This window comes from Toxotes jaculatrix, chromosome 2, assembly GCF_017976425.1.
Source record: "Toxotes jaculatrix isolate fToxJac2 chromosome 2, fToxJac2.pri, whole genome shotgun sequence".
NCBI classification, from domain to species: domain Eukaryota; kingdom Metazoa; phylum Chordata; class Actinopteri; family Toxotidae; genus Toxotes; species Toxotes jaculatrix.
The window spans coordinates 22,359,807-22,386,308 of NC_054395.1; the positions used below are offsets into that span (position 1 = coordinate 22,359,807).

A 26,502-nucleotide genomic window follows, 5' to 3' on the forward strand; every position below is an offset into this window, starting at 1 on the left:
CCATCGGGGGTCACGCACCAGTAACTCCTTAGAGATACATAATTTGACAGCACCATGAGAAGCACACCACTACAGAGGACTGGGCTGGACTCATTAGATCTGCTTAGCCAGACACATTTCTGCCTGTAATTAGTTGCTGATTAATACACATCATTTAGGTCTCAGTAAAATGGACGCCAGAAGTATGTAGTGCATGGAGGAGCCTAACACATGATGAATACCACTCATTTATGCACCAGACTGAGAAAAACCCTTAAACCGAGGGAAGAAGATATAAAGGCATACACGCATGTCATGAGAGCAGGAACAAAATCTACATCAAATGTTGAAAAGCTACGCGCTTTATCTTGACTGCAGTGTTCTGTTTAGAAAAATGTATCTTATAAAATACTGACAATAAATATGAAATACTGTAGAAGAACGTGGGGCTACGCGGTGTTCCTCTGAGGAACCTGTCAGTGTGAGTGAGCTGTTATAGCAGTCCTCCGGTTCAAGTCATTGATCATTTGGTGACATTGTTGTGAATGGAGGCAAGAGCCGCAAAATTGCAAGAAGTGCTGTGCCTTTTTTTTTTTGTGTTCGATTGAAAGTTTTGTAAATTCAGTGTTACTTCGGATGTGATTTATTCTTTTTCATCACAGCTTGAAGGGGTTTGTTTGCTAAAGCTTGAAGCGTTTCATGGCTGTCACGGTTGCCGCCGCGTGACACAGTAAATTCAGTAAACCCAAGAACTTGTTTGGGTAACTTTTGAAATAACTCTGGTCTAAGCAGTTCAGTTAAGGACTCTGTGAAGTTCATAATTACATAAAGTTCATAAAAACGTGTCATCACTCACACACCTTGGACAAACTGTAATTACCTCTGATGTTCTTCTGAATTCAGGAAAGGAAATAGCCACGCATGTATTTCCTTTATTGCCTTAGCACTCTACTTTTTTTTTTTTTCTTATTGCCATAATAAAGGCGGTAATATGATGAAGTGCTAGAAGTCATTTCTTCACGGCTTAACCCTACTCAATATTTTATAGCAAAAAACAAATAATGGATTTATAATTACACCGGAGCTGGTCTTTCCTGAGGGAGACGAGGAAAGTAAAACTGCTCTAGGGGGAAGTGTCCAAGCCTTTATGATACATGGTGCTGTGTTTGAAATAACAGCAATGGTTATACTAAAAATAGGCTATGAGCACATTCAGAACAGGGATGCATGGGCAGCAAGATGGTGATGTTTGAATCACTGCGGCTTTGAGGCCTACAGTATATGATGTTCCAGTTCATTTGAAGCGAGGCAGGGAGCTATGATTAAATGAGCAGAGTCGTGCGTTTCTGCAGTCGTGTCCAGTTGCACTTACTCTTGCAGAAAGGCAGATTGATAAACTCTGAGTCAGCATTTTTTTTTTTTTTTTTGCACTGGGTGTGCCCTCTGTCCGTTTCCTCTCTCACAACAGGAAACAGGTTGTCCTCATTGCAACAGACTCTATGTTTGGGCTGCAGGGGGAAAAAAGGGCACAAATGTATACCGCACATACACACACACGTACAAAGGTAAAGGGCAGGTCAGAAACAGCGACATGACAGTAAAGACACAAGTGTAAGATATGGTTTCAGGAAACAGCTGAGTTGAAGTCTTAATTCTTCCATAGGAGATTTGGCTTCTCTGTTGGCCACCGTGGGAGAAACTAATCCTACGGCTTGTGGAGGCCTTCCTGTGGAATGATACCCTCAGTGGGATTCGGCATTTCATGCATTATTTAAAAGACTTTGGGAATGCACCTTAATGAACCTCAGTAGCCAGAGTTTCTGCGCAGTGCAGAAGATAAACAGTTGAACTTTCACATTCTGACTTCCAATCACGTATCCATCATCATGAGGATGATTGATTCTGCTTAGATAAGGCAATAAAATGTGGAATTCATTCATTTCCTGACTAGACAAATGAGCTTTGTCTAGACTGCAAGCAGTATTAATTAATACTTCATCAGTGTGCCTGTCTCATAATCATACATTCTGAAAGAGCTGGTGTCTACTGCGTTCTAAAGTTATACCAAATGCGTAGCAGTTTAGCTCAAATCCAATGAGTGCCACTCCTCAAGGTCTACTGATTCTGTTTCACTCAAAGACACTCAAAGTAAAAGTAAAGCGTGGCTCTGTTGTCACCTGCAGCTTTAACTTAACAAGCCAGCGGCTCAGAAATGGAGGGAATAAATGAAGTTCTGCTTGAATACCAATGACTGATGACACTTCACGCTGTGTTAGATGTAGCAGACTGGCCAGCTGTCTCCTGTACAGGTGTGACACTCATGCCGAATGTACTAATAATAATCCGGGCATGACCCAGATAGTTGTATTGTTAGTTTGCAGGGGCCTTTCTGCAGGACAGAGGAGCTGTCCAGGGTTCTGACCTCTTCTTCTTAGCTGTGGTATACTCTGAGGATGTTTGGTGTGCATGACTGGGCGGGAAGCAGCTGAAAAGACAAATATATCATTCAGTAAAAGATTTGTGAAATATGGTTTTGGTCTGATCATTTTTTTTTTTTTCAGTGATGCATTGTATACACAGCAATCGATAGCTTCAGTAATTGCCATTGGATCTGGACTGCAGCATGCGTGTCAATGAATCTCATCCTATCACTGCATTATATTGACCCAGCTCTAGTTTTCACCTCAGCCGAATTCCACAGTCATAATGGGGTTTGCTGTAATGAAAACACTAGTGGTACCAAGCTCTGTGCTTTATGGAATAATTAAAGGATGTTTGGACATCTTTGCTGATACGCTAGACAGTCAAAAGCAGTTGTTTAAGCAATACAGGTGACTCTTTAGTGAACAGAAAGGTGCACAGCTAACAGAAAAGAAAGCAAGCAAGTAAAGAGTGATGAGGGAAAACGTCACCACAATTGACCAAAGTATTACACAATAGAGAGGATCATTATTTCCTCAAGCCAGCTCAACACAAAAAGTTGAACAGTACACCCCTTCTAAGAAGAACCTTTGCAGCTACAGTACCTAATGGTATAGTCAGTCATTGTATTGTGTTTTCACCATGAATAACTCATTGTTTTCTTCATGTGAAAAGTGAAACGAGGCGACAAGGGGGCTCATAAATTTGCCCTGATGCAGCCATGCAGTCGCTTTACTGCTCCTTAGCGCTATGGTTCACAGAACAGGCCACATTTTATTTCTGTGGTGTAAAGAGTACTTCCTTTGCTGTTGGAAAGCCATTTGCTGCAGACTGTTTCTAAAAGTGGCTATGAAATTTCATGACAGAAATGGAAAGCGTAGAGTGTACAACAGCAAACACGTGAATACATACGCAGAGCCAAAGATGCATCAGACTGATGGTTTGATGTGTTTTACTTGTGGTACATGATGTCTTGTGTTTAAAAAAAAAGTTTGTTCTAAAGTGTGTTCCCTAGACTTTATAGCACCAGTGCAAGGCGCACTAGTAACTTTAACTACTTTTTATACAATACCCATGACCCTCAGCTGCCCTTGCTATGAAGGAGAATCCAGTCAGAGCAGCAGCAAATTCAAATGGTTCATCTTTTCAGCTATGAAAAAAATCACTGCCCCATGTTGCTGAATTCATCCAAAACTATCAGAGAATCCTGTAGATTGTTTTGTAAGTTTCCTCAACAGTTTCCTCAATCTTTAGTTTCCTCCTTCCATTAGAGGTTAATGTAAAATGATGATGAGCTGTTTCTTGTCAAGCTGGAGTTTGTGTTTCTGTGTTTTTAAGACTTGTACCTTTTGGCTTTTTAGTGAAAAACAAGGTATTTCCAGGTATTTACACATTTGGTCATCTTTTATACTGGTGATTGAACCTTAAATCGCCAAGACCCTCAGAGTGAGGAAACTAAATTGAATTCAGCCACCAATCTTTTTTTTTTTTTATTATTATTTTTACTTTTTTTTCTCCTACTAAGACATGTCAAAATATCTTTGAAAAACAGCTTTTTGGCCTTGAGACCATTGTAACATGTTACATGTTGTGGGATGTTGTGTTGGACTACATGGCACTGAGAAGTGTTTTCAACATTTTATCCACCCTTGTTTTCTTATGTATTGGTCACACAAAATTTCTCTTAATCCAATACTGTACCATCACTAACTATGGCCTCAAAAATCACCGTAGAGTTTAATCAGCACCAAACTAAATAAATAAAACTGTGTGTATCTGCAAGGACAAGGTTCTTTGTATTCATAATAAGCCCTGCATTGGCAGAGGAGACATTTTTGACACACTCAGTTGAATATCAATGTATAATTCTCTGAATGTCACATTTAAGTTGCTGCAGGAATTTGCAGGAAAGTGCAGCCCTTTTTTTTTATTTAGGACACCAGTTTGATCCGCTTCATAGTAAAACACCCCTCAGTGCCAAACAGCTAAATCTGGCTGCTGTAATATACTTGCTGATTCAAGCGATGGTGGTCAGTGAGGTGTTTTATGTTACTGTACATGTCTTTATCTGCATTACTGCCATACTGCAGCATCCTTGTGTCTGTCGGCTCAACAAAATCATTGAACCAGTGTTTTTCTGCCTTCCAGGTCTGAATGTGACGCCTCCAGAATGGTCAGGTATGTCGAACAATAATACCTTCATCTACTCAGGATTGTACATCTGCCTGTGAATATTATGTCTTAAAACACGTCTAAATCCTGTACCTTTTGAGGGGAAAGTCATACTGCTTGAGAAAATGCTTTGGTGAAAGCATGGTGTTATGTAAGTCTTTTGATTTCAGTGTGTAAAGCTGAATGGGGATCCAAGGATCACAGTGTTATTCAGAGGGGGTGGTTTTCCTCTGTCCGAAGGATTGAGGCAGGCCTGATGCGGTGCCTGCTGTTGGTGTTTGTGGATATTACAGTGTGGAGGAAATGATGAGATTTTATGTCAAGTGGAGTCCAAGGTCACATTCCACTGTTGTTAGCTCGTTGGCTGCGTAAACTTTAGTGGCTGGAGATTTGTAGGGGTGTGTCTGCTCGCAGAGTTAAGATGTGGGCTGATTTAAAACTGTAATGTGAATCCATCATTGCTGAGCTAAGATATGTGGCTTGTATGTACAAAGTAGATGGGCTTCCGTCACTGGTAAACACACTCCTTATCTGCAGCTTCTCTCTTTAGGGATGCCTCGCCGTGGGATACAAACAGCCTCTGCTTCTGTAGCACTGTGTATTAAGGACCCGACAGTGTCTAGACAAGTTGAAGAGAGTGTAGCAAAGCCTGTCCCATGTTTTAGTGAAAGTTTTCCAGGCCATGTCTCTTCTTTCTTTAGGTGCTGTACTGTCTGTGCTGCTCCCCCGGCCGCTTTCTCTTCTGCTCTAAATGTCCCATTACAAATTTGAAGCAAATCCAGAGGGTCACAGCCTGGAAATGTGTGCCAGTCTTTGTCTTTGTACCATCCCAGTAAAAGTGTGTGTGTGTGTATGTATGTGTGTGCATACATAAGTGAGAGATGTGAAGATTGTCTCCCATTCAGTAGCATCTCCACCATCAGTGGTGTGCCAAAAAAAAAAAAAAAATCAGGGGAGAAAATAGGTTATATCAAAATTTAATATATATTGTATAAAATCAGATGGATAAAAAGATCTAATCAGTTTTTTTAACATTTCCTGTTATAGTTTTTTAGGTACGGCTGCCAAATATTAATCTCACTCAAAACATCCGAATGCTGTAATGAATGTTATTTGAAGATTTAAAAGTTAGAGAGTGTTTTTAGCTACAAAACTTTGCCTTGGGTGGAATTGCTTGTGGACAATAGAGGGATTTTCTGAAACGCTAAACAATTCAGCTTTCAATAATGTAAGTCCTGAAGTGTTCTTTCACACTGGTGAATTTTAAACATTAGTCTTGCACAGTCAGTTTCACTGCAATTACTGTTATTCAGTGTTACCGTGCAGCTCCCAGTGTTGGTAATTGAAAACTGCCAAAAAAAAATATTTATTGAAAAACATGATGGACAAAAAAAAAAAAAGTGCTTGTTTCCAGTCCTTTTTTCACCCTTGAAGTTTGACTCTGCTGGGGCTCTATAATGTGGCTGAGGACTGTTGTGGTCACTTTTGCTTAATGGTTGTATTGATTATTGTGATATATTGACCATTATCATCAATAGGTTCTTTAATTAATGAAGCTAATAAAGATTAAGCAAAAGCCAAGATTAAAGCTTCCAGGACAAGCGTTAGATTTTTTAAAATAGTATTATATATAGTAGTATATATATATATTATTATTTAAAAAATTATATTATCATGCAGTCCATTGCAAAGAACAGTATCTGGGGTTATTTTCTTTTCCCTGCACTAACATGTGATATATATTATATTGATATCATCAGAAGATCTTCTGATTATCATTATATTTATTATTTTCCATATCTTTTAGTCTTAGCTAGTGTTGCTCCTGCTGATGATAGAATCTAAAAGCGTAGCAGCAGAAATGGAGGGCAAGGCTTCAGAGGCAAACAATCCCATCTCACCAAATTGATGCTTTGATGTGGTTGGAAACCTCCCAAACGGCAGCAGCCTTCTGCACGCCGTTCTTGGTTGTGAGTTTGGCCACAGCTACTAGAATCTTCCCTTAATTAATAGGAAGATGCCGTGCCAAGACTGTTACTGTGCTGCTGTATGAGCAGAGGTTCAGTCTTCAAGTGCACATCTCTACCAGCGCTGCTTGGATCATATGACTTGTTGGCAGCTTGATGCAAGGGTTGAATGCAAAAGCTGTGACATTTCTGAATTGAGTTACTGATTTCTGTTAGACATGATGGCACTGATCCTGCAAATCAGTGAAAAGATTCAAGACATCACACAAGAGCAGATCATCTCCCACTGTGTCAGGTGCAGCTGGTGATAGTGATGATGTTGAGCTGCTCAACATTTGACATAACTCTGTTAAGTTGAGTTATGAAATGATAATTAATTGGACAGAAAAAAAAATTGAATAAATAAATGACTTTATAAATCAGTAAATGAATACATTAATACATTCAAAGTTAAATCTAAAATATTTACATTAAACAATCAAAATTAAAAAAAAAAATCTGGTACTACTTATATACCAAATAAATTATGGATTTTAAAACTAATCTCACAAATTAATTTTCAAAGTGAAAATAAAGTGGCTTTTTTTAATTTAATTTTTCTTTTTATTTTTTTGTAAATTGTCATTTTAATTAAAAGGTTGTCTCCCCATTTCCTTTTCAGTTTTCCAGATCATTATTTATATGGCTCTCTGGGGCATTGTTTTGGCTGATCAGCTGGGGATGCACCAAGAGCTCTCACTGGTTATCATACTTCACAGTTTCAGATGCACCCATCACCAACAAACACAGGTAGCACAACAGTAAGAGCTCTCATTACAGATCAATGAAGTGGTTCCACAACAAAACTGCATTCATTAACCACGTACTATTTAAAAAAAAAACAAAAAAAACAGGCCCTTGTCCTTTATACATGAATGAATTCCCAACACTGTTTTGTAGCTACTTATAGAAGCAAAGAACGTAAGGATTTGAATCTTATGAAGAACTGAAAACCTAATTGTGAAATGTGATCACTTCTGAACACTTTATATTTACATTAAAGTGTGGTTGATTTTATAGCATTGAAATATTTTACTTAATTTATATGATTTTAATTCACAGTAAGTAATTTCAAGTTGGGCAATTTCCAAAAGTCGATATTAAGCAATTAAACATTTTTCTTTTGACAAATTCAGACAGAATGGTATGATTATATTTCACAGTGAATGCCTTTCCTCCCTTCTGTACTGCACTGAATGGAGCAGTTAGCTTCAGTGGAAACTTACTGTGTGCTACTGCCTCTAATGCTTTCCTTATGATATAGATATAGTATAAATATCTCTGTGTAAATATTCAGTAGCATCCCCTTAACATGAAGCAGCCGCCAGTGTCAAATCGCTGTGACTGTTACTGTGAAATTCTCAATCAGTCACATGGTTTATTTTGGCACCGAGTTCCCTTTTGTATCAGAGCCGAAAGCTGTTTAAAATCACTACAACTGCCAGCACAGCACTCTGCTGACAACACACAGCAGACTCACAGTCACTTACATCTCTCGCCCTGTTAATATGCCACACCATGACACAACTGAGCTTGGCTGTTTTAAAATTTTGTGTGTTACATGGCTTGGTAGGTTTCATTATCATTAATAATGGAAAAGCCACTGAACTTGGCACAGGCTCTATAAATAAATAAGCTCTGCTCCCGAAGGATTGCTGTGCACTGGTTTGATAGAAGTGTGTGTGTGTGTGTATGGGTGTGTGTGTGTGTGTGTGTGTGTGTGTGTGTGTGTGTGTGTGTGTGTGTGTGTGTGTGTGTGTGTGTGTGTGTGTTTGTATGTGTGGAGAGAGAGATTGGCCCTGTCTGTGATTGGGGGGGGGATTATTCTCATACACACTCCATGGCTAATGAGAGAGGAATAACAACATGGCTGTGTTTAATTGGTCTGCTCTTCTGTAATCAGAATGGATGGCTTCATTCAGATGTGATTAGAACCTGGCTGAGATAGGCAGGCAGGCACTCAACAGCCTCGGTGACCTGCTTTTTATTGGATTGTTCTTCAGTGAATGTCTGATAAGATGTTCTCCCACTCCCTGATGCACTTTTGTACAGCACTCATTCATAAACCCGGACTTGCGCATGACAGGACAAAAGCCTACAGCTGAGGAGTAGTCTGACACTTTATCACCCTAATTGCAATGCGAGTGGAAGATGAAAGGGCTCCTTTCTCCTACTGAGCAGTTTTTGAAAGTCCATTTGTGCCCTTGTTATTTATGCCTGTTTACTTGTGCCTGTTTACCTGTGTGAGCTTGTGTATCGTGATGGATGGCAGTTGTTTTATTTGCAGTTGTGTGAGAATGAAGGGGCTAATTGAAATTTCATGTGTTTTGAGATGGTATATCTATGACTGTGGGGTCTTCTGAGCAGTGCAAATTCTTTTCTCATTCAACATGTTTGGTCCTCAGCAAATGAAGGCCGGAGTAGCTTGCCAAAGACCTGCAGCATAGTGACTGACTGGAGGTATTCTGGGAAGCTTTGACAGGGTCTGCAGCTTTTTATTTCCCTATAATAATCCACAGAGAGTCGGGGAAAGAGAGGCAGGGATTATCAAGCGCCCCCTCTCATTGTTGTCGAGATCACAATGAAGAGAATAAAGCTTTGCTGGGCTGCTGTTGTGGAGGTTAAAACCTCTATTAGAGTGTCTCTCTAAAGAACACTAATAAGCAAAGTGTTTCTAATCAATTTAAACATTAATTGAGGCCAACTTGTCGTTGTATTTACTGCATAAGGATTGTAGGATCATTTATAAAGCACAATGACACACTACAGGAATTACCATACGCTTTTAAATGGGAGCAAAGTGACTGCACTCGTGCGACATCTTTTGCTTTTAACAGATGAGATATTTTGCTGAAATAGCTATGGAGCTGCAGTTTTCTACCTGCAGGCAGGACATTTCTCTAAAACAGCACAATGTGCGGACTGAACCTTACTTAATTCACATAGAAATCCAACTTAAAAAGAGCTGGCCGTCGTCTGGTGCAGTGACAGTACACATCAGTACAGTCGAACTGATATTTGTCTGCAGGGACGAGAGGTGACAGTGCTGTGTTTCAGGACTGGCCTAGTGCTGTCTCTCACCCTCAGCCTGTACTCTCCGCAGGGATCACACAAACCTATCATCTTCTCTCGTGTCCTTCACCATCTCTTGTTTCTATGGAGAGCAATGCTTAACTTTGATGGGTTGGATGCAGAGCCTGTCGTCTCTGTCCTTGTGCGAGTCCCTTTTGACTGAGCCAACTGGATTTCAGGTCTTGATCGAGCATCGAAGACTTTCCCTCCACAGGAATCAAGCAAAACTCATCGTGTGTGTGCAGTGTTTGTTGAAAGAAAGCAAAGACAATGAATGACATGGTTTTTAAGTGCTAAAACATCTCTCCCTGGTGGGAAAAGCACTGGCATTTTTTTTTTTAGTGAACTGTGGGTGTTTGTGTGTGAGTCATTGCACTGACAGGTCTGAAACAAAGTCTGGAACAAGGTCTGAGACTCTGCAGCACTATCAGAGTAACAACTGGCAGACACAAAGAAAATTCTGACTGATTCAGAGTTCACAGCTCCCAACTCAGCCGGAGCAGAGACATTAGCATTTTTTTTAATTAATTATTCATTATGCCGAAACAGCAGCAAATAGCAGCAGCCATGACACAATTAGCCACTGATATCACACAGGGCCTCAGTGCAGGATTTTTAATACAGAGGCTGAGTACAAGCTCTGTCAAAGAATGAAGGATAATTATATGTTTTTGGTACAGATGCTTTTACAAAATGCATGATTGTCATTTAAAGGAGGAACTCAACTCTTATGGAATATTTTAAATATGGTTTTGTTTGACTGGGCAGTTGGAGTTTTCCTGTTTGAGTACTATTATGAGCTTAGTGGTGCCACACGTAGCTTTATGTTTTCCATGAAGACCTCATCCTCTCAGAGAGATAGGTAGGTTGTTGGTGTTTGACTGCAAGTTGACAGCCTGAGAAATGTGCCCTGGCCTGTCGTGGGACAACCAGCCCAAAGGTGGCACGGCTCAGTAAAAACCTTAACGAGCAACAGATTAGGGCTGAACGATTTATCGTTTTCTGATCGAAATTGCGATTTCAGACAACGCGATCACGTGATCGCCACAGCTGCGTTTTTTTTTTGTTTTTGTTTTTTTTTTTTTTTGCAGTGCCCCTGACTGACCCAGGATCTGCTGTGTCAACTATTGTACACACACACACGTGCCGTCTCCCCTACCTGCCGAGCTCACCAATCAGAAGCGGCACGCTGCGCGCGGACAGGTCAGGCTAACGCAATCAGTGTAACCTGCTCCACCTGCTCCTTAATTTGTGACATTGCTTCAGCTGGAGCAGAAGCGGAGTTACGGGGTTTAATCCCCAAGAAAAACAGCACGTCGGTTATTTGGGAGCATTTCGGGTTTGAGGCTGCAGACGTGCACCAGAAACAGGTACTGTGCAAAACCTGTCGCGCTAAAGTTGCAACATCCACCGGAAACAACCAATTTATACCGGCACTTGAAAAATCACCACAGGCATTTGCAAGTTCCGCGAAAATGGTGCTCAGGCCCGTAGTTGCAAACAGACTATAGCTACAGCATCATTTGCCAGCGTGACTCTGTATAAAAGCAGCCGAAGACACCGAGAGATAACGCGGTGACTGTTGACACGGTCACCAAAGACGGATTTAAAAACCTCCTCCACACACTGGACAGAAGATATGAGATTCTCTCCCGCACCCATTTCAGCCAGGTTGCCATCAAACGCGGAGTGTAAAGAAAAAGTGTTGAAGAAAAATGTGCAGTATTATGATATGTGGCCAAGCAGAACGACCGAGTTGTATCTTAGTTTGACTGTGCGTTTCCTAAATAACTTTGAATTGAAAAGTCGCAGCATACTTTCCCACTGACCACACCGGAGAGAATATTGCCCTGGGATATTTAATTTTTTTTTTTTTTTGCACTACTTTAGACAGTCAAAGATGGCCCTTTAAGCAGTAGAGTAATGGCATAATGATGCAGTTTTCTGTCATGTTTGTAAATGCTACTGTACGTTATGAATATTGCACTGAAGCTTGATTTGAAAAAAAATCGTGAATTAATTCGAAATTGCAATATCTGCCAGAAAAAAAGCGATTATATATTTTTTTAAAAATCGTTCAGCCCTACAACAGATTAAGAAAGAAATGCCTCTGCAGAAATGGTATCCAGTGGAAACAGATGAGAATTTTCTGAGCAGTGATTGGAGGAGGACAAAACTGAGCACAAAGTGTGAAGTCACACTGCACTGCAGTACAAAGAAACCTACCCTGTGTGTAACCTTTTCTTTAAATTGTAAATGTTCACATTTCTTGAGCTACTTTTGCAAACGATCTGTTTCTTAATGTGCTTTTCTTTGTGCCTGCCACTGTTCACAGAATCAAAAAACAGTTATTTTTGGAAACAAAATGATAAAAAAAAAATTTTTTCTGATTAAAAGATGTCTCTAGTAACTTTTACAGTTGTCCAAAATATATGTGCATTAATTATGAGTGCAAATGGAAGTATACTACAATTTATATTAATCATGGGCTTTGTGAAAAGATCACACAGATCTTATATCTCCTACAATAATATAACAAAGATTTACTAAGTGTGATATTTTCTGTAATAAATTACACAACTTTGCCAAGATTCAAGTGTCACAACTGAAGTCATTGCAGGTCTGGAAGTCAGGCTGCACTGAAATGTATGGACAATGTATGGCACAAACACTGATCTGGCCTTTTATGTAGTATCTTGTACTATTTTACATGCTCAACTCATCTTTGCCTGTACCTTGGTAATACTCTGTGGTTAGTGGTTAAAAACATCATGTGTAGGACCCTCTGTTGCTAAGAGGAAGTCACACCTCAGCCTTTCTTATTAGTTGATTTGTAGCATGCATGCTATGACAGAATGTGAAACACTGCTGTTCTAAAATGGTGAAAAATGAAGCACGCAGAGGTAAAACCACCAAAGTCGCAAACTCCCAGTGGGAGCCCTCTGAGGGAAAATGGATGATTTTCATTCAGAGCAGTCACTTCGCATTGAAAGGTTTCTCTGATATCTGCCCTTTTGTGTCTACAGTCTGAGATGTATGTCCTGTTGTAACACAGTTTGTCCTTCTGTAGGAGACATGCCTCCCTTCCTGTCGAAGTCACAGAGAATCCTGGGAGGTTAGTGTCTGCTGGCTGCAGAAGAGTCGTCCCCTGCCGCAGGTGGAAGTCTGCTTCCTTTGGGTACAGTAAGATGTTATTTTTATGATCACGTCCTTAATGTTTTGTGTTCCCCACGAGCACCACAGCATTTCCAGCACTAGCAGCAGAGAACGTTCTCCTTGTCTTGGTCTTGCCTTGTTAATGTTTAAAAGTCATCACAGCTGATGTCAGTGCTCTGCTAATTACCCTTTCTGTGGCAGATGTATCGGTCGTAACAGCTTGATGGTTGCAAACTTTGCTTCGTCTTGATGTTTTGAGTCTTAGCAGCTGTTCTCCAGTCATCAGCTTTTTTTTTATGACACAGCAGTTTTGGGTGCTGCAGTGTTGTTTTACTGATGTGTACAATGAACTCCGGCGGCCAAATGCACTCTAAGAGCAGATCATTAAGCTTGGCCTTAATGAAATGTGATCGGTGCGAATATGAGCCTTGGTTGCTGCTCACCCATTAGCCTGTGCTGAGCTTGGAGCTTGAGAGTTTCTTTCAACAAACGAGGAGAGATGAGCGCACAGCCACATCAGTGGGACAGACTTAGGGGGCTTCAAAAGGCTGGAGAGAGTTTCAGAGACGCCTCCTAGTGCTGTGTGCTTCATCATCAAAAAGCAATGTGCACCTAATCCATAGCCCACTTTTGGCTCATGTGCAGCCCAAAAATAAATCCCAGTGCATAGTGGGAGCATGTTCTATTTTTAAAGAGCCAAAGTTTCTGATGAGTAGGAGCATCGGTGGGTTGTTTTTAGACTTTGGTAACGTTGCAGAAATGAGGAATTTGCTTTTTCTTGCTGATTAATACCTCACTCATTTGTGCTCTCTCTTTTTGTCTCTGTGTGATTGTTGCTCTGTAAGTAATTTTCAAGCACAGCTGAAAGCTAATAGGTTAAATGGATCATGACTGTAAACAAGATGATGGCTGTGATCAGAAGTTGATTGTTTTCCTCTCCAGCTCAGCAGCGTTATTTGCTTCTGTTTAGGCACATCTCCCCCCCCCCCCCCCCCCCACACACACACACAGTGTCTGTGTGTTCACATGACAGTGCAAGTGAACATGCCCCCATCAAACACCTGATCATTTTGGCTTTACAGGTTTATCATTAAATTAGAAGAGTTATGTAGATCTGCTATAATTTAGTCCTTATCTTATTATTCTACAGTATCAGGCCAGTTTGAAGGATGACAATGAATGTGAGTGTGCAGTACAAACACTGAATGCATGCACTCAGTGCAAGGGTCACACATACAGAAACATGCCCACACACACACACAAAGCCACAGACACACTCACACTTGGGGTCACGCTTATGAGAAGTGTTAAATGACATGGCTGATTAAAATATTTTTTACAGATGCAGTGCATCACACAAACGTTAAAAGTTAAAACGGTTATCATAAAGGTCTTTGTTACTGCTGTTCTGTTTTAGGAAGCTCACTTGACATGATGTGACAAAGGTCATGGGCCAGATTTGAAAACAGGAAGTTGCAGTTTTGTGGTATACACCGTAGACTGCTGAGCTCCTAGCAAACAACATTTTTCGCATTGTATCTGAAGAGAAATGCCAAAAAACGTTGGGTAATTATTCTCCACTGACTCTGTGCGGCTGTGTGAGGCTCTCTGTGAGTGATTGATCTCTGTTGCTCTGTTTTTGTTTGTGTGGCACTTAAAGGAAGGGAGGAAGTGAAATATTAATTATCATTTGTGAGGTGCTGTGTCATGCCCTGCAGTATGCTGAATCCCTCCACTTGTCTTACATGTTTTGAATGAACATACTGGAAAATTTGAAATAAAACTTTAATTATGGGAAATGTTTGTAGTTGTAGCAATATTGAGGAGACACATCTGTTGCAAAAAGAAAATGTGACTTGCGTTTAGTTATTGCAGCCCAGTTATTTTAAGACATTCCTCTTTTTAAGACCCAGTTATTGTGTTATTTTCAGACATTGGTTAGATACTGTCATTGTCTAAAAGTTTCAGTAAGTCCTGCAGACTTTGGAAACTGAGTTAAAGAAGGTATTAGGAATTAATGGGGTAACTTTGGTATTGAAGCAGTATTGTTCTCAGAGACTGCCGCGCTCAACATGTTTAATGCCAGAGTTGCGGCAATCTCGGGGGACGACCAATCACATTCAGAGCAAGTAGAGTGGCTGCTAGACTGTAATAGCAGAAACATACCCCAGGGATTGACTCGAATAGTTGCCTCTGTTATATATTTTTCTTAACCTTTCTTTCCTTTTGACGGCCCCTAGGCCTCTAGACCAATTTCCTGTTTATTTGGTTGCTGGGATCTGGGGAATGGCTCATTAGGAGTGATGGCTGACACCTTGGTTAGTGCAACTTACTCACCTATATAGGTCCCTTTGTCTGTGGTCCCTGGTCTTGGCCTCCCCCACCTGATCAACACAATCTTTCATCCTCGGGAGAAGAAAGGAACCAGGCTTTGTCACAGCATTATCCACTCTATGATTCTTATATCTAATATTTATTTTGTTTCAGGGTGTGAGGTGGGACCTTGCTCTTAAGGAGGAGGGTGTGAGGGTCCCAAGGCCCCTAGACCAATTTAGTGTTTATTTGGTTGTTTGGATGTGGAGAGTGGCTCATTAGGAGTGATGGCTGATGGCTTGGTTGGTGTGATTGCTCACCTATATTTGTGTGTTATAAATCAATCTCTTTCTTTTCAAGGTTGCTCGGTTTGGTTGGACTTTGGTTGTTTAATTTCTGGTTTTCTTACGCCTGTATATAATCATACATCCACACAAATTGTGTGGATGCCCTTACTTGCAATTTCCGTCTTTTCCCTGCCTCCTGCTCCATCAACAAAACAATCACATGCAGAAGAAGCATTTTATCAGCCCTCGTGTTACACAGAAACTGTAATAGCTTAGATTTAATAGCTTATTTCCCATGCCTGAAAGTGCATGTTTGAGTCAATATGGTTAACTAATGATGCAGTTGTTGGGCTGCTGGTTATGATGATTCTGCCACTAAGTCTGCTAAGCAGAGGGAGTGTAGAGTAGATGAGCTCAGAACTGCAATAATAAACCCACAAACCATTGACTTCACTGCTGCTGGAGTGGAATAACCAGCTCATCCAAATGTTTGGATCACAAAACTTGTCCCACCAGGTTCTGATATTGCATGATTTGTTTTGTATAATATAGATGACAGACTGTATTTATTTTTTTCCAAAAATTATTTTCATGTTATAATTCTGTACAAAACCCTTTCGAACGCATACCGCACAGCAACTGCAGACAAGAAGATGACTAATATCAAAGGAAAGTTTTTGGGTTAGCAAGCTTTTTCACAGAAGATGTATATTTTATTAACAAAACATGTCTCAAGTTTTACCTAAACTGTGACTCTGGTCCAGGTGGTAATGGAAAAAAAAATTGGGGATGAAATTCCATTGGCTGTGGCATTCAGCACCTTGGACAGAGAAATGGTTTAACACATGAGTAAACACTGTTATCATCCCCCAGTTAAATTACTGGGATGTAACAGGTATGATGATGCCTCCAGTGCAGAATATCTGAACCAGAACAGAGGTGGTACATTACCTGACCCCTGTCAGAGTCACCCACATCAAATCAACGCACATGTTCCTCAAGGTGCTTAATGTCTTTCAACTCTCGACTTGCCCACGCTGCTCACTAGCACAGTCAATCAGTAGTTGGCAATAAACCTGATTCTGTGAAGCCCAGAGCAGAGAGGGAGGGGGATCATAGTAAAATAAAATGTAAATCATAAAAGAGGTAAATATAAAAACGCTGAAAAGTGAATTAATAAAATGGAAGATGGTGAAATACTTTAAAAGATGAATTATAAATCAGATACTTTAGTGGTTGGCATTAGGTACCAAAATGGCTCAACTGCCAGTATAAATAAAAGAGGTGAAAATTGCTTCTTGATCTGCTACACTCATTCTGAATAGAAGGCTGTATTAAACTGAGTTTTACCTCAGCAGCTCACCAAGTTGGAGTGCACATGATCAGAAAACATTATCAAGTGGCGAGGCCATATTTTCTTGCTTCAGAGCCTTCAGATTTTATTCTAGCAATATTTTACCAGGAGTCAGAACCTTATAATTAAAACGTGGTTACAGTAGATCACAATTTTTCCACCACTTTCTCCTTGATCTGTTCAGTGTATAACCTTAATGTAAAGAAATCTTTAACTTATGAGATATTCAAGGACATATTCAGTCTGTGTTTTTGATCACACATTCTGAAAGCACATTAAGCAAACGGTCGGCCTAAATCGAGAAGAAACTACTGTCAGGAACTTGTGCTTCCACAAAACAAGATGGATGTGTTACTGTAGGCGTTTAGTCTGTGTGGGTGTGTGGATGCAGCGGAGTATGATTATGTGCATGTGCAGCTTGCTTTCTTACTTTCTTGTTTACTTTAACTTTTTGAACAAGCATGCAAGGCTAGAGATGCAACCTCATTTTTTTTTCCATTATCAGTTTAGTGGCAGACCGTTGTTTTGATTAATTGTTTGGTGAATGAAATGTCATAAAATAGTGAAAAATTCCCATCACGTTATCCCAGACTGCTTTCTGTCCAACTAACAGTCTAGATTCCAAGGATATTCAATTTACATTGATATAATACACAAAACCAGCAAATTGGAGAGGCTGAAATCAGTGGACTTCTGGCGTTTCGCCCAGAATAAGCTTATTGCAAATATATCAGTATCTGCATTTATGCCAGCCGATAAGTAACCAGAAATTGCAGTACAGAAATGCCAAACTTTAAGTCTGAGGTAATTTTGAAAGCATACATTACATAGTTTTATTCACTAGCAAGCACTAACAAGTTGATTTTTCAACTGTGAAATGTCCCACTCGGTATGCGATCTAAATATCAATATCGGTATCTACCACAAAGATCCAGTATCGCATGGGATACATAACAGATTAGCTGTTTCAGCTCTAAAAATATTACTCCAAAATAAAAATCTTACTGGGAAATAATATAAATAAAGACAGAGTTTTAGAGCTACCAAACTCTCTTCTTTTGGGACCGTATGCCCTACCTACTGAACATAACATCAGCTTTATATTTGATTACGAAAATACTAAATTTTTTTAAATGTTCTTTGTCCTTTTTCATTAAACCCATTTCTTAGAGTCAGTTATTTTCCAATGTGCTGCGTAGGAGTCCATTATAAAAGGATGGCTGTTGTTACTATTACTAATGTTTTCTGTCTCTTTCGTTTTGAATTGCTCTCCTGCTCTTATTGTCTTCACATGACTGTTGTGTGTAGACTGCTCTGCAGAAGTGAGAGGTGGAAGAAGGAAGGGTGTTTATGTCAGGTTGAGAAAGTGAAAGTGGAGCAGTCAGCCAGGCCAATAGGGATGCAGAATTGCAGCTTATTGTGGGAGAGGATAATTGCTCTGTACGGTTTACTGAGGAGTAAAGAATCTGAATTTATCTGAAGGCATGTGTCTGCAACTCAAAAGGAAATAGTACAAAAAGCGGTTTTATGCTGTAGGTAGGAACACAGATGACCTGATCAATAGAGGAAAAACAACTTGCCTTATCAGTGGCAGTTCCTCAGTAATAACAACCACACGAACCCAAAGCGTGTTTTAACTGATTGGGGTGTTGCCTGTGCAGTAGCTGCTGTGTTCATTGCCTGCAGCTTCCTTCTAGTTCAGTCCTGTCCAGAGTTAAGACCTTGCTGTGCTGATCAAGCCCAGCTCAAGGCTGAATGAATGCTTTTAAATACCCAAGATCCCCCCCCCCCCCCCCCCCCCCACCACCACCACGCCTGTCTTTTGATTCCCCTTTTTCTTCTCCAGACATTCTTTTTTTTTTCTTCCACTCAATCGAAATACATCTGCTGCTCTGTATTCTTTCACCTTTTTCTTTCACTCAGTTTGTCTATATGTGCCTCTTTCTTTCTGCCTCTTCAATTAGGAGAGCACATCTGACTTGATTAATTGATACAGGCAGGGGTTTTAGTGTAGATAAAGGTAAGGCTGGGCAGTCACAGTGAAGTGTAAATCTTCCTGCAAGTGTTTACCCCCCCCTCCTTTTAAAGCCCCCACGGTATTACCGAAAGGTCGTAAAGCTCCAAATATTGCACTGGTGTATTTATTAGTGTTCTAGCTTCTGATGTGGCATCTGACCATTAGAACAGATCTAAACCAGGAGCTCCATTTTGTGTATAAATAATTCAGATGTTTTATGATCTTCATTATGGTGAATGACTAGTTCAGGACAGAACCTGTGATTATCTCCAGGCCCTATAATAATACCACTGCAGAGCCTATTGATTCGTGGGAATGGCCTGCCTTCCCCAGATCACAGACCCCCATCCTGCCTTCTACAAACAGCCTGTGTGTTATTTGCTGACGGTTGGAGGCAGGAAGGCAGCTCATGAGGCTGTGATCCAGCCGCAGGGGTGAATATGGCGGGCAAGTGACATATGCGGTGGGGTTCTTAGCCCTGAATCGTGGCTGTCGTGTGTATTCTGCCACAACACTCCCCCCCCCCCCCCCCACCTCTCTGTAAGGCCCTGACTGTATCTGAGGTCATTTGGAAAAGGGCTTAACGACACAGTAAACATTTATTGTATGTGGCAGCAAACAGTCCTTGGTAAATGAAGGAGCAGTTGCTGCGTGGAAGAGTTAGTGTTAGTTTAAAAAAAATGCAGCAATGAAAGTGTCTTCCGCCTTCCGTAAAATTCAGCCAGTTATATGAATTCTTTCTTTATTGGCCCTTTTTATTTACTGCTGTTAGTATTGTAAAGTTTTGATTTCACCAGATGGAAAATTGCAACTGCACAATGATTTAATAGGTCTATGAAACAGAGGGGCTCACTTCCATAATATGTTTGAACTCTTGGGAAAGCTCTCAGTTGTCTTTGAAGTTCTCAGCTTCTGTTTCGTCATCACATTCTCCAAGAGTTAATTACAGGCTCCTCACTGCGCTATGAAGCTGGATCACTGGAAACACACAGTTTTGATTCTGGAGTGCACACAGGCCATGTGGCTTATGATAAGTTGCTTTGACTCTAAGTAACGGAGGAGAATGAGTGGCTCTATGTAGCCATGTGCCTTTCACTTCGCTCAGTTTTGCTGTTGATCCTTTTGGCCAAGGGAGAAATGAATGAATGTGTGTATTTGCGTGTCTGGTTGATTCTGTGTGCTCACCTTCATTGTTTTGCATTCAGACAACCACAGCACACATAACCAGTTTTGAAGGATCATGATACAGTACAATAAAGACTGGCCAGCATTCAGCTGTTAGGGTATTGGCTGCGTTTCCTATGTGTTTTGACTCCCTGTGGAATTTAAGGACTCGAGATTTAAACCAAAATGTTTCACTGGTGAAATGATGTATACAGTATGTGTTTATAAATTTAAAATTCAATTTTTTCCTCTTTCAGTCGCATTTAATCGGTAAAATTAATTATTTTTTAAGTTTGTCAAATTAGTATGATTGAAAATGTTTTTTCGAAATGGCTCAGAACGAGTTCTCAATTGATAAGCTGCTTGACTGAAAATTAATTGCCAACAATTCTGATAACTGATTAATCAGTACAATCATTTATTAAGCACAAACACTAAACATTGGTTCCATCTTATCAAATGTGTTTTTGCTGCTTTTCTGTTTTATAACACTCTATATTAAATATTTATATTTTTCCATTTTATTCAGCTATGTAGAGAAGAAGATACTGTTTGTGTGGACAAAAAACTTTGATGATAAATCCTGATGTGACAGTGTTCAAGGTCTGCTAGTGTGGTGACTTTAGGTAGAATTCCTACCCAACTTATTGTTTTCGTCAGATAATTCTCTCTTCAGTTTATTCTGTGCTTATTCAAAGGCTATGAGAGGCTGAGAGCTGTGAGTCAGTGTGGAAGCACAAGATTACCTTGACTCTGTATTAAGTCATAATAACCAAGCTGTCCTTTGGCACACTATTATCACTGCAACAAACACACATCATACCAGCTGCCGCAACCTTAAACCCTTGAATCACACATAAGCCAGCAAACCCTCACAGTAATTGGCCATGACATTATCTATCATATGGTCATGACTAAAGTCAGTGCACACTTGTGAAATATTAATTTGTTTTCTTTTTTCCTTTTTTTTTTTTGCAGCTGATGGGTAAAAAGAAATTGCCAATCTGGAATCTTTATGCATGAAAAAGCAGCTCTAAGAAAATGTACATGTTCGTGCTCCTCTTCAGAAGGCAGGAATTTGTGTTTCAGTCAAGGTTGAACAAGTGCAGCGTGTCTGTTGTAAATGTATTCCTCCAGCAGAAATGAAAAGATGCCCAGGTGTCTAGTGACAGTGCACAGGTGTTACATTTCAAGACAAAATCATGTGTGACATCGGTGTGATTTTTGAAAGCCTTTAGGTGATACAAGCGCAACCGATACACCTCCAGCCCAGTGAAAACATGTCGGAGCATCCCTTTTTCTCTAACAGTGCTTTGCTTTCACTCTATTACCCATTGCCACTTTCCCTGGTAAATTAGATATAGTGAGAGATTAGTGATACTATGCGACTCTGTCACATAGCTTATCCTTTCATCAGCTCCATGCCACAGTAATATCAGGCAAAAGGGCCTCCGAGCGCTTCAGATCTATCTCCCAGTCTGATAGGAGGCATTTGCAATTCCATAGCTCTCTATCTGTGCTCAGATCGGGCAGAGGGAGGGCTCACAGGGATGAGGTGAGGTAGCAAGGAGTAGCACACTTTTCCCCAGGAAATAAGACTGGAGAGCATGATCGCTTGTTCTCAGCTGTTTTTCCAGCTCTAGTACTCAAGAAGAGGGATTTGTCTGTGTATATGCAGTGATATATTAACAAGATGCTGCTGCTGCTGCTGCTGCTGCTGCTCTATGAATCTTCTGAGAGTGAAGAGCAGAAGGTGCAGATGACAGAAGGATTAGATTGTGAAAATAGATTTTATTATTATTTTTTTTTCCATTGGCCATAATAAGTAAAAATGAAACATCAAAAGCAGCACAAACCTGATCAAGGAGCTCTGGATTTGCTTTTCATTATGCCTTTGTATGTGTGACATTGCATATTGATAGCATAATAAATACTAAATCACCATCTCATTGGCCTTTGACTTAACATTCACAAGCAATATACCGGAAAATACACATAAATTACTTATTATTTAGAGCACAAAATAATGGTAACTGAAGTCCAAGTACTCGACTTAAATAGAACTTTGAGGTATTTCTTCTTTACTTGAGAATTTCCATCTAATGCTTCGTTATACGTTACTACATTTCAGAGGGATATATTGTACTTCATTACATTATCCTACAGCCATACACAGTACCAGTTACTTCTCAGATTGAGATTTTACACATAAAACAAATGAATAGCTGGATAAAAGACAATACATTGGTAAGATTAAACCAGTGGCTCTCAACATTTTTGGCTTGGTGTAATTGGGGGCCCTTGTAATCTGTCTCTACAAAGACCAGCTACAACAGGAAACCTCTACTCATGCATCAGTATTAACAATCTAATAATATAATATAATTAATACTAATGATACTGTTTTGCTGGCAATACATTTTAAGATTTAAATGAAGGACTTTTACTTGTGGAGTATTTTTACATTGTTGTGCTGGTACATTTGCTTAAGTAAAGGATCAGAGTACTTCTGTGTGAGTGAGGAGTGCTAAGGTTTATATTGCTTCACATCAGTATTACTAACATCAGCTTATCGAGAATGCTAAACTTGTGCAGTGGCAGCGAAGAGCATCAGCGGAGGCCTGAGGGGTCAAGAAATGGCTCTGTCTGTACTTCGCAGTTAGAGGCAGAGAGACAGCTCTTTGTTTGGCCTGCTATGAAAAGCTCGTCTGTCTTCTGCCTCTGATGTTCTCAGGCTTTAGGCCAAGTCAGTGACAGAAGGAGCCTTTGCACAGCGCTGTGCCCTCTGCCAGAGAGCTACAGAGAGGCTGTGCTGCTTTGTAACATGGAAAAACAGCAGGAAAACTAAACCTCTCACCTCTCCTCTCCAGAGCAGAATGTAGAGGTCACTGTCTCAGGGGAGCTCAGTTTTTCCAGCTGCTGACACTAATTGGGGTACTAAGAATGAAATGTTTTTGTGGAACAAAAACTTTATAGGTGTATTTTGAATGTAAAAAAAAAAAAAAAAAAAAAAGCAAGTTGCTGAACATAACAAAGCTGAAATAACTGTGGGTAACATGGGGTGTGATGTTTTTGTTGTGATAAGTCACACAAACAGGTTTCCAGGACTTAGTGGTGTGTCTGTTGAATCCACACACAAGCGATTAATGTTGCTTTTCCTCACTCGCTCTGACACGTGTGGCCTAACAATAACCCTCCTGAGGGAAATGTTTTCCCAAAATCAGTAATGGTATTGATCACATCAGGGTGGCTGTTAGCTTATTCAGAAGAGGTGATGCACTGCCATCTTGTGGTGTGTAACCTCTAGTGCTAAAGTGAATGTCAGTCCCGTCCCACTCTCTCTCCCTTTCTCTCTTTCTCTTTCTTTCTGATGTGTTTGAAATGGGCTGGAGTCTCATGAGAGGAGATGGGACCCCCGCAGAGCAGCTCAGCCGAGGACAAAATAATGCTTCCTACGGTTTGGCACAGACACTTCCACCAGTACTGTTGTTCCTACACATTGTGCAGACACGTACAAAACACTGCATTCTGAACATACAGTCTTGTTTTTTTTTCCTTTTTGTCAAGTTCAAGCTTGATAAGATCCAAGGACACTAGTCACACTAAGAACAGGAAAAACAGAATGCACTTTCGTGGAAATAAAGTGCTGCATCAGGTTTGAGAATTTCAAGTGTACAGAACTTGCTGTTTTGTCACATCTAGCAGCTGCATGTCTCTGTTATCTGTCTGTCTGTGGTCTATCAGCTAAGGCAGCTCTGCAGAGAATGACAGCCAGTTCAGCCAGATACAGTGCTGTGAAACACTGTCAATTTTCATTTTTTCAAAAAACAGGTTTATACAGCAGCAGCCAAGCCAGGGAGACAATGTTTAGTGTAAGATAATGCTGTAGCTAATTGGTTAGTCTATCTACAGAAAATTAATCAGCAGTTATTTTGATAATTGATTTTTTCTTCTGTTCTTCTTTAACACTATCAGGAAAGTTACAATGGCCTCAGAAAAATAGAGAAAGCCAGATTTTCACTATTTTAAATTATTTTTAAGAAAGAAAATCATCATCCATTAATCTACCAATACTTTTTTTATGAATCGATTAGTTGGATAACTTATAAATGTCAGAAATTACTAAAAAAAAAATTGTCCATCACAGTTAACCGAAGTGCAAGGGAATGTGTTTAAATGTCTTGTCTTTTCTTATCCAAAGACAATCAATTTACTGTCATCAAAGGCTAAGAAAACCATTGAATAGTGACATTTAAGAAGCTAGAATTTTTAATTATCTGTCAATTGACAAATTGATGAATTGTGTGACTTAACTTTTTTCTCAGCTGGTTGAGGTTTAAATGAAGATGCCCGTCTTCTCTAATGACTGTTGGCATTCTGCTTCTTCTCCTCTATGCTATAAGACTGGTTTCCTTACATATAGAAAAAGGGGGCTCAGTCTTAAAGTTCTGGCATCAGTATGCCTTTCCTGTGACAGTGAAAGCGTTCTACAGCGTGTGCTCATGTGTGTTCTTTGTGTGTGCACATACTGTACTGTATGTACGTGTGCATCTTCATGTGCTGCCAGGCTTGAAAGCCTTCTGCACGCAGTTATGCACCAAATCCTTCTGCTGTAGTCCGACAGCCCACATCATACAGGAGGGCCAGCTGGATTAAAAGGGGCCATATGGTGACAGAGGAGAGCGGGGAGGTTGGCACAAGAAGGCCAGCGTATGCAATGTTTGGACATCTAAAAGGCCACATAGCAACATGTCCTGATGTGTGCAAGACCACACCAGGCCACAAAATAAAATGGCATCTTAAATATTAACTTCAGCCCTTATAATTGAGCGTCTGTGCTTGTGTTTGATCTGTATGTGTGTATGCCGGGACGTTGTGTTGCAGAGACCATTAATTTAAGGTTATTTGTCAGTTTGAAAGAGCATCTTGCTCACCGCTCTTCTCCTCTGTTTCTGTGTGTGCCCTGATTGCAAACACTCTGCTTGGGGTTTGCCAATACACACTCAACGTGCATGAGCAGAATGCAGCTCACCGTTGCCCCAGTCAGAACCCCTCCCCCTCCCCCACAACCTTTTTCCCTTCATGGACACACAAAGAGACATGGTGAAAATTTCTATAAGGCAGACACAGATTGTGCTGACCTCCGAGCCTTGTTTAAGGCTAACAACCAGACGTTTGTCCTTGGGGTTTTTAAAATGAGGCTGTATCTTCCTGAAAATGTGAATGGTCTTGGTAAATTTTAGGGCATTTTGCATATTTTTAGATACATTGTGTGTAAAGTTGATATCATGCCCAGGTGGTGGCGTAGAAAGGAAAGCTTATGTAGTGCCCAAACTGGAAAGGGTTTGTCTCTGAAAACACCAGAAACCTGAATATTCTTCTGGGGAGCATGAACGCTGTACAATGGCCAGCTGCTGTTGAGAAATCTTGTTTTGGAAAAGTTGATATGAATTGATGGGCAGTGACATTGACAAAATTATACAGGGTTTCCCCACACATACACCCACACATACAAACACACACATACATTGCACAGTGAAGACAGGTGTGTGTGTCAGAGCTTGAGGGATCAGCACTCGTGTTTGATAATTAGAGGCTACATAGCTAGTGTAATTGCAGTGTGATGACGCACATAAACAATTAGCCAATAAACAAGTTCATTAACAAAAAGACAAAGGTCTGACTGTGCTAGTCACCTTGGCGTTAATGCTCGATACATCGACAGCGCTGTGGGCCATCAAGTCTGCCTGGGATGAAACACATCCTCCCCTGGAGACTGTGAGAGATCAGCCCAGGGTTTCTGTCGCTAGCCTACTCTGTGTGTGTGTGTGTGTGTGTGTGTGTGTGTGTGTGTGTGTGTGTGTGTGTGTGTGTGTGTGTGTGTGTGTGTGTGTGTGTGTGTGTGTGTGTGTGTGTGTGTGTGTGTGTGTGTGTGTGTCTGCCTACTGTGTGTGTGTGTTGGTAAAGTCTTGATGAGAGCTTGTCTCCACAGACACTCTCCTGTCTGCTTACTGTCCCACTTTAGATGCTATTGCCTGGTGAATGTGTCAACAATAGCACCATCTATTTCCTACACTGTAGCTATAAGGAGCCACAGTGTTCTGTGTACACCATCTACAGTTTGCGTTCATTTTCACCCATTTTGCAGCCTAAAATTTCAGTTTTTTCCTTGAATTCAGATGGAATCTTGAGTAATATTGCTTTATCTCTACTTAATATTTCACACTTCCTTTCTGGTTTTGGAATTACTTGAATGATGCAATGTGTGTGCAAGCCATATAGTTTCTATTTCACTCTGTGCGTGTATATAAAGATAAAGAGTAGAACTAAAGAAGCACAGTTTGTAACTCCTTGACAAAGGTCTTCCAGGTGATTATTTTTATTTGCATCCATTATCTCATCTCTGTCTTAGTTCTGTGGTGTTTCTTTTTTGCTGCACACATAATTAACCGGAGCCAGCAGCATCTTTAGCTGTTTGCACCGTTCTTCATCTGACTGTTTTGAAAGACACTACAGAGAAAAGTGCATTGATTCCAGAAGAGAGGTAGATGGAGAGGGCTG

General features: G+C 40.4%; 1 protein-coding gene across 2 annotated transcripts in view; it reads left to right on the top strand.

Moving 5' to 3' along the window:
- The window catches only part of LOC121187014 (IQ motif and SEC7 domain-containing protein 1-like), a 90,604-nt gene that overhangs the window by 13,338 nt on the left and 50,764 nt on the right, over window positions 1-26,502 (top strand). For both annotated transcript variants that reach the window (XM_041046056.1, XM_041046019.1), the window contains exons 2-3: window positions 4,549-4,578; window positions 12,721-12,828. In XM_041046056.1, the coding sequence (XP_040901990.1) occupies window positions 4,549-4,578; window positions 12,721-12,828 (138 nt within the window). The remainder of the gene's footprint in view (window positions 1-4,548; window positions 4,579-12,720; window positions 12,829-26,502) is intronic.